Source organism: Branchiostoma belcheri, unplaced genomic scaffold (genome assembly GCF_001625305.1).
Source record: "Branchiostoma belcheri isolate BF01 breed outbred unplaced genomic scaffold, Haploidv18h27 scaffold169, whole genome shotgun sequence".
NCBI lineage: Eukaryota > Metazoa > Chordata > Leptocardii > Amphioxiformes > Branchiostomatidae > Branchiostoma > Branchiostoma belcheri.
The window spans coordinates 42307-51611 of NW_017803146.1; the positions used below are offsets into that span (position 1 = coordinate 42307).

Here is a 9305-nt window from a genome sequence, read left to right on the forward strand (position 1 = left end):
ACCCACACACACACACGTTATTTGAGTTTGGACTGTTACTGGAAAAAAAACGTTCAAGAAATTCTTACTCAAGTTACTGTGTTGAAAGTGTCACGACAGCGCCGCAAAATATAATAAGAGAAGATGTTATAAAGGAAAGAATCAAAACAGGGTGACTACTGCTGTTTTGTTAATTTGTCTTTATGACAAATAGAAGACTTGTTTCTTGTGTTCTTTGTGTCCTAACATTTGTACTTCTACAGTTAGTATATTCCAAATCTAGGCATCTCGTTTTTCGGCCCTTCGTGTTTTTATTGCGCGCTTGCCTTAGATTTAAGGTAATTAGATTTAAGGTCTCCAGTGGACGTCATCCATAGCAATTACTTGGTGTGGCCGACCGAAGAAAATAACCTGACACATGTCCAACCTATCCTCCCCCTGCTGAAGTTATAGTACAATCCCTCAATGTAACGTCATTTGATCCCATCCCATTATGGGGTTCCCCCGGCTATATCCAGCTGTCGGCTGTCTCCAAGCAGATGTAGGTGGGGGATTTCTAAACACAAAAGGTCCTATTACGGGGACATAACGACCTCCACGACTCTCATCTTTGAACTCAATCTTGGAGACCACCACAGTAACATGCCTATCAAATTTCATTAACTTCCATCCACACATACAAAAGTTATCCTGCTCACAAGAAAAATTAACAAGATGCCCCCTGTAGTCACAACGAAACCCCCCACGAAGCTCAGTAACGAACTTAATCTTGGTCCCGACAATAGTAAGCACCACACCAAGAATTATAATCAACATTTTACAAATACTTGAGTTATCTTGCTAACAAGCCACAAACACAAAAGGTGCACTAACGTGACGCACGGACCCCCCACGAAGCCGAAACTTGTACTTGACTTCGGCCTCAACAGCAGTAATCTGCCAAATCCTGCCAAAAATCATGGACGTCGAATGATGCCTTCCAGAGTTATATCGCAAAATCCGCAGTTCCCCACACTCCGGCGAGACAATTTCATAGTCCTTCTGATGAAGACAATAAGATTAAATGCGTTGCAAAGCGATGTCCCAGGAGCCTGAAAGATCAAATCTTACCCCCCCCCTCTTAACCCCCCCCCTTTCTATTCAAAGACGGCCGATAAACATGTTCGTAGATAGATTATTATTACACCCCGCTCAAACCATCTGGATTCACGGTCCAAAATATCAGCACTATCTACATGAAATGAGTGTCCGTTGTGATTGTTGAGGTGGTGATATATCGCTGAAGAAAACCCACTAGAACTAGCCCTACAGTGTTGCTTGTATCTCTCCTTTAGCGGTTGACTCGTTTCACCAATTTAAGTGTCCTTGAATTGAGGATCGTCGCACTTCAATCTGTAGATAAACATCCGACTTAATGCAGTTTTGGATTTTGTCCTTGGGATGTACCAAACGTTGTCGTAGTGAGAAAACTAGATGAGACTCTGTGACTTTTCCAGCCATCATTACCAGTAACAGTAAATGTACTTTATGGTAACATTAAAGCAGTGGCATTCATACTCACCCATTGAAAAGAAGTTTAGTTAAAAGTTTTTTAAGGTTCAATATAATTCCGCTAGAAGGCATCATGCCCGTAGCCAGGATTTTGAATGAGGGGGTTCTTCCCAGTGCTTGAGGGGACCGAAGGCGCAAGGTTCCTGGGGAGGGGGGGGGGTCCGTGGACATGCTCCCCCGGAAAATTTTGAAAAATGAACCTTCTAAAATGGCATTTCGTGCATTCTTGTGAGGACTTCCAAGAAAAAATTAGAGATAAATTTGTATTCAATGAGAAAGGAAGTAGTTTTTCCACGATTCCAGTCCATCTTTTCAAGAAAAATCTTGGACCTTTACATAAAAAGTGGACCAAAAAGTGGACCTTTGAGCCTTGTGGGGGGTTCTTCCGAACCCCCGTGGCTACGGGCATGGGCATGAAAGGGCTGTGTAGAGGTATAAAAACAGCTTGGGCTCACCGCTATTTTGTAATTGTTCAAGCAGATGCCACTGCCCTCTACAGATAACAACAGGTCGTCAGACTCTTTGTGTGATGCTTTGACACCTTATATGCGTCCTAAATGGTTGGTACAGATTTTTCTTGGTCTCTATACACTCCTCACAAAAGGGAATTTGATGTTGAGAACTAACCTCTTATGACATGCCAACATGTTTCTTTCATGACGCCCGCCTTGCAATAATTTTCTTATTCTAACGTTATCTGGTTATCTCAACGGAAAATTTTGGAAGAGACTTCGGGAGCTCACAGGTGCTTGATCCATTTTAAAGCGACGGTCACAACTCGCCATGCGTGCTTTTTGTCCGTACGTTTTTGTCGTGGCTACGTCTGCTACGTTTTTTCCGCAAACGTAGGGTGGCCGGCCGAGGGAGTACGTCACTCGCACGGTTGCGCAAGGTGTACGTACGTGGTCTGCACGACACGTCTGGCCGTAAGCGGTTGCGTGCATCGTACGTTGCGCAAGTGGTAAGTGAGTTGTACGTGCTTACAACGCACGATCTCTGTGCGATTGCTACGTTGCCGAGTACAGGCCGTACCTACACGTGCGGCGTACGCACGGTTTCCTTACTCACTCGCACGTTGTAAGTGCGTGCACCTCCTGTTAACTTCATCATCAATAGCCGCCCTGGTGTCTTCCGCGGCCCGTTTCTTTGGGTCTTGTCTGGTATTCTTCTTTTGAGCCTTCCTGGGCATCTTGGAGACGAGTTGGCAGTCGCCCGTCAAGTCGTCTTTATATACTGTAGAAATCAGGTGCGTTGCACGTGCAACTTGCACGTGCGGAGCACCTGGTATGGTGCACGTGTGTTCTGTGTGGTCATTGAGCAGGTCAACTGGGAAGTGAGGAGTAAGCACGGATGACGCAAGCACCGTGCGTGGCACGCACGTGCATCGTGCGCTGTCCGTACAGCAATTGCACGTGAGAATAGTGAAGTTAGACTCACGGAGTCCGTACGTTGCACGCTCATAGGCTGTACGGGGCACGCGCGTCGCACGTACTCGCACGCACAAGTGGTAAATCCGCAGACCTCACTTAGAAAAAGTATTACATGCACTTAAAGTTCTACGGCGTGTCTGCGTGCTCCCAAATCCGTAGGATTCCGTACGGAGGTGGTACTCACCACGCACGGATGCCGTACGATTGCCCACGTTTTTGCACGTAGACAGCACGCAGAAGCACGTACGGCGAGTTGTGACCGTCGCTTAAGCTTCGGTCACAACCCACCGCAAGTGCTTCTGCCTGCTGTCTACGTGCAAAATCGTGGGCAAACGCAGGGCATCCGTGCGTGGTGAGTACCACCTCCGTACGGAATCCTATGGATTTGGGAGCACGCAGACACGCCGTAGAACTTTAAGTGCATGTAAAACTTTTTCTGCGTGCGGTCTGCGGATTCACCAGCCGTGCGTGCGAGTACGAGCGACGCGTGTGCCCCGTACGCACGTGTGAGTACGTGAGTACGGCCTCCTTACGGTAAAGTTGCATTCGCACAGAGATCGTACGTTGTAAGCACGTACAACTCACTTACAACTTGCGCAACGTACGATGCACGCAACCGCTCACGGCCAGACTTGGCGTGCAGACCACACTCTTACACCTTTCGAAACCGTGCGAGTGGCTAGTGACGTGCGAGTGACGTGCGTCGACGCCACTCCTTCCCCACGTTTTCGGAAAAAACGTAGCAGACGTAGCTTCCAAAAAAACGTACGGACAAAAAGCCCACACGGCGGGTTGTGACCGGGGCTTTAGTGAAGTGTTCTTGTAGCCCTGAAGTGAGATATGAGACAGTTTAAAAGACCGCCGCACCATGAAAGGCACGGACATGCGCATGTCATTATAAACAGCGGGTTGAGGAACAAAGAAACTGGTAAAACGTCATGCAGAACGGGCGACAAAAACAACGGCGACTCAGGGACGGACTTTAGACATAATCCTAACCTGCCTCTGAGCTAAGGTTCTGCAAGAAGATTAGCTGGACATTCTTTGATTTAGGGAGAGTCCTATGTCTCAGAAAGATTTTCTGGTGCAACGATGAAACAAACAGTCAAACTTTAAATTACCAAAGTTTGCGTAGCGGCAGAGTGCGCGACTCGGAACTAAGAGTCCCGGGTTCGAGTCCTGACATGCCACCGATCCTGTGCCCTTAGGAAAGGCACTTAACACGACTTTCCACACTTAGCACAGGTGTAAATGAGTATTGTCCTGTCATGTATTTGTCCCCCGTGTTGGTGGCAGCATTAATGTAAGTTGAAAAAACTTGAGTGTGTCGTCACCACGTCACGTGGTGATTACATGTTGGAAAAAAAATACCGTAACGAGTCCGTGGAAAGAGAACATTCGGGATGGTCGAAGGGGGACACTTCTGAACAGTTCAAGTTGAAAAATGAAATGGATTGGCCTGGCTACACGGGGACGAAAAAAAACGTCCCAAATGAGGTAAGTTATTTTCTTCCTATGCCTACCGTACACAAACAGGTTTTGGTGAAGACAAAGCCATTCATGTATGTGCGTGCGAACAGTCTGTTTATAAAACGTCCATACCCATGTCCAGAGACAACAGTACGGCTGGCTGCCAGGTATTTCTGACTTGATTCAGAGTCAGAGAGTGAGCAAATGAATGGCTCTCTAAATTGCGTAACCAAGGACAAAGAAAAAGAGAATAATACATCTATTTACATGTAGCTTAATTGATTCGATGAAACTCAAAACTGAAGTATTTCACACTGGTAATAAATCAGCAGTTTTTAAAATGAAAACCTCTCCCCTTTAACGATTGAAAAGCGGCCACGGACGAAGTGTAATTTCAAGGTTCAATAAACGTCAAAAAAAGCAAACAGCTACATTCAAAAGTGATGTCGGTAAGGATAATATGATGAGATCATTTGAGATGGATTTTCCTTTTTTTATTAATTTCTCGTATAGGCGCTTAACAGAGGTTTCCAAGTGTCACATGACGACTTTTCACCAGCCTTTTAGTGATATGTTTTGGTAGTTTTTGAATGCTTGTGAACTGTGACCCCTGGTACAAAGAGAAGAATGCTTCTTAACTGTGCATGCATGGCATCATATACAAGGCGTGTAAAGTAACGCCAGGTGCACTTACTGAACACAAACACTGGCATTTCTCATGACGCACAGGGAAGTACCTTCAGAAGTTTCCGTTAAGAGGTTTTAATCGGTATCTGTACGAGAACAGGAAAGGGTACCGCCCGGTGCCACTCGTTGTACATGTACTATGCACAGCATCTGCACGTTAAAGGTTTGGATTGTGGTACCGTAACTGGGATGGAGACGGTTTGGAAAGCCCAGGCGCGCCGCTGGCTGGGGTTTCTCTTCGTTCTGGTCTGCCTCACACAAAGTGTAACAGGTTAGTGCAATTTTCATAGTACTATAAGTACTCTTAGTACAATCATTAGTGAAAATTTGCATGGTGTGTAGCCACTCCACTGTACATGAAACGTGAAAAGAAGGTTCGACAGTGATAAAATCACCCGCACATGTTAACATGACTTCGTGCTAACTTTTAAAGCTACCCAAAACACTTTGTGTATCTGTACGTGTTCAGAATTAATGGGGCAAAAGGTTTTTAGCTACTAGTATTTCATGGAGGTATGAGATCTCCAAACTCTTGTACATTTGTTGTACGTTACTATGAAGGGGGTGCCGAGTGAGCCAACAGTCTGAAGATGCCTATGCCTTTCCTGTACTGTAGAGGATTGCTTGCAGGGTACTTGGGGAGTTTGCCATACTATTGGCTATTTTTATACGCGCAAGACTAATGCTAGTTATACTGTGGAGTTGTATGCATTACTTACTTTCGTACAATTATTACTCCGTGAAGGAGGTCTGGACCTCCGGACGGAGTGTTGTGAGTAGCCGTTTTTTCGTGTTCGCAGTCAAAACACTGGGTTCTCTTTGTGTAATCGGCATGTAATTTTATACGCCGTCTGCGGGCATGCCCGTGATGGTACACGAATGTGTATTTTTAACGTTGCTGCTTTCGCGGTCAATATTATATTTGTAATGCACCCCTACATTTTTAGGCAAATTGGAATGGTCCAGAAAACCCGTTGTTTGGAATAGCGGGGGGGGGGGGAATCTTTCAAGCAGATGTAAGAAGGGGCCGATAAGTGGTACCATAGATGTTCGCAGCCAAAACGCATTGTTCTGTACGTAGCATTTCTGTGTAATTTGGCATGTGGTGTGCCATTATGTCATTATGTCCGTGGTGATGCACGTCTTTTTATTTTCACCGTAGTAGTTCTTATATTGAAGTAAATGCATATGTTAGAAAATCCCTACTTTTACGCTCCTGTGGAATAGGCCGTATGCTTCTCAATCTGCAAAGTATAAAACTTCACGGAGAATTGTCGCCTATGGACCCTTGTTATCTTTTGCAAAAATGACACCCTCCTCCTTTCTTTGTGTAACAAGGCTTTGTTTGGTTTTCATGCACGAGTGCGTCCCTCTTTCTTAGTAGAGGGAGGTGTTTTGGCAACATCAATGTTGTACGAGTAGCATCTCTAGGTTGCCTGAATTGTGATTCTGTGATGGTGACATTGCCTAAGGCCACACCGCCTTAATTTTATGGATGACATCCGCGCGCACATTGATTTTCGCCTGTTCTCAAAACAACAACAAAATAAAGATCACGTCATCTGGCTCTGGCCTGACTCTAGGACTGGGCAGTCCATTATAGTTAGCGACAATACGGAGCCGGGCATCCAGGCTACCGAAGCTCCCCAACTCAAGAACTCGGTACATACGCACAGTGCCGATTCATAAATTCCGCAAAAAGCCAGTATTTGCCGGCTTGTGGTATACGTCGCTATGTACTGCCACAAATTCACAATACCAGCTTTGTATTCCTGTGGTTTAGTAGCATTTTTATTTTTGGCCGGGATTTTTTTATTCGCCCGGGCGCACTAGTTTGGGGGTCTTCAGAAGATGTCATCCATAAAATTAAGGCAGTGTGGCCTAAGATAGTTATAGTTCATGCAACGCTAATGTCTTGTTGAGTTGGAGGGAGAGTGTCATTTTTCAATGGATGATACTGCACGATGTACAAAAAGTGCATACTACTATAAGATTAAGTACGTATAACAAGACATTCAGAACTGTGGCAAACTCTACAAGTACCAAGTAAGAAGTTCCAGAATTCACCACGACTTAATATTCATGGGCGTTGAGAAATTCGGAATGCATGGGTAGGGTGTGCATTATGATACTGATAATGTACAAAACACGCTTCACAGTGGAATTATCTATTCATTGATAGATAATCTGTTGCAAAACAACACCCATATCTTAAAATTGTGGGGCGTAACTCGCCCCATTGATTTCGTTAAATGGTTTATTTGCAAATTGACATAAAACTAAAACAACATTGCAGCCTAATAATACAAAGGCTGAATTACGTAGTTTTAGGGAACACATTAAATATCATTAATATTTACAAACATAATCAAAGTAAATAACAAGAACTGTTTAAGAGTTTAGACAGGTATGGAATAGCACTGTTCCTGTACATTTCAGATCTTATGGATGGTAGGCTAAGCTGGAACCCTTTTAAGTCCCTATTATGTACTTCATTGCGGGTGAGGGGTAGCCAGGGTCTAAACGTTGGTGAATTCAACAGAGATTTTGCAAACTTGAGGCGTTTAGAGTGCAGAGAGTAAAAGTAGAGAGTGCATCCGTACAGGAAGTGTACTTATTTCCATGAATAATTCTGAGGGCACGTTTCTGAATAAAATTTAAGTAGTATTCCTCCTTTGTAAGATAGTTCCTTGTACTTCAATCATCAATTTCAGACAAAGATGCATGTCAAACTCCATCTGAATCTGCCAAAATGAAATACAAAGATATAACAGACATCATGTGTAAATTCACCTGGACATACATGTATTTTCACTTAAGGCCACAGCAAGTAATTTTTATGGATGACATCAGGGCGCGCATTAATTTTCGCCTGATTTTGTGAGGAAAAAAAAACAAGAAATTTTGTTGTCCCCTGACAGTGGTCAAAACGCCGAAAATTGGCAAAGATGGAAATTACCTTAAGATAGACATAACACTCCCACTTAATTTCTCTTCAGGTGTGGTAGACGTCACCATCGTCAGTAAGTACCAGTTCTTTGGTGAATCCGAGGACACCCGGCTGTACTGTTACTACACGGGTAGTTACATCAGCCAGAACGGGTACCAGTTCGGTGTAGAAGTTGACACTGGCGCAGGAACAACATTTCATAGTCAGAGAGGAACTACCAAGGTGTCAGGAGTATGGTGGAGTACGAATATCTTGGTTAGAGCTGGTGACTTCCGGGTTGGAGCATTCTCCTGTCTAGTAAGCGACGGAAGTCAAACAGAGAAGGCCACCACCTTCAAAATGAAATCAGAGGGTGAGTACAGAAGCTTGTGTCTTATCTGCACATTTAGTAGAAATTCATCAGTGACTTGTTTTGAAAGGTTGAAACACGTAACTCCAAATTTTCGATGTCTAGTATACATCTTGATCACGGAGTGACGTACACTACCAAAAATATTTTTTCTTATTTTTCTAATGTTCTTATTTTGAGAAATATTTTCAAGAAACATTCTTCAAAGATAGCATGTCAATGATCACTTTAAGAGTCATTGCACGAGAAAACCAGGCAAAACCAGGCAGAGGCCGGAAGATGGGGGTCGGCCAAATCGGCTCATACTTTGTATGTCAGATAGGTATGAGGAACTATTAACAGCCATATAGTTAAAACCCTCCAGGTATTTTTCGTTATGGAGTTCTGGGACCCCCCCTCTGAGACCCTAAAAAATCTAACAATTTATCGCTGAAAATTACTGAAATTACAATGGACACCACGGTAATTCTGATAATGATATGAACATGGGTTTTTTTTTGTCACATAGCATGGGTCTTTGACTTTTACAAAACAAAAATTGAAGATGCAACATTGAAGTAAAAAGGGTATACCAGGGGGTTACCAGAACCAATGAAAACAGAATTTTCATCTTTCTAAATTTTAGTCATTTTTAAGTAGCCTTTTCTCCGTGACGCGGCAAATTTGATAAACGGTTTTACCGTTGCTGGAAAGAGGAACATCTGCTGATTCAAAAACAAGTGTCGTTTACGTCGATGAAGGTTAGACATCCAGGTAATACGATATGCCAAAAAACAGTTACTCAAGCAACTGGATATGATTTTGAAAACGTCAGATGTTTCAGCTAGTATCCACTAGCTTTCGTCAGTGACTGAGAGACCAGAGGGGAAAGCAGGTTTATATACACAAC

The 9305-nt window shown here is 43.8% G+C and overlaps 1 protein-coding gene across 1 annotated transcript in view; it reads left to right on the plus strand.

The window, feature by feature from the left end:
• The first annotated feature begins 5264 nt into the window (after positions 1-5264).
• LOC109466511 overlaps positions 5265-9305 on the plus strand; it is a 9153-nt gene continuing 5112 nt past the window's right edge. The window contains exons 1-2 of the mRNA XM_019764236.1: positions 5265-5388; positions 8117-8419. Of these exons, the coding sequence (XP_019619795.1) occupies positions 5307-5388; positions 8117-8419 (385 nt within the window). The 5' untranslated portion in view covers positions 5265-5306. The remainder of the gene's footprint in view (positions 5389-8116; positions 8420-9305) is intronic.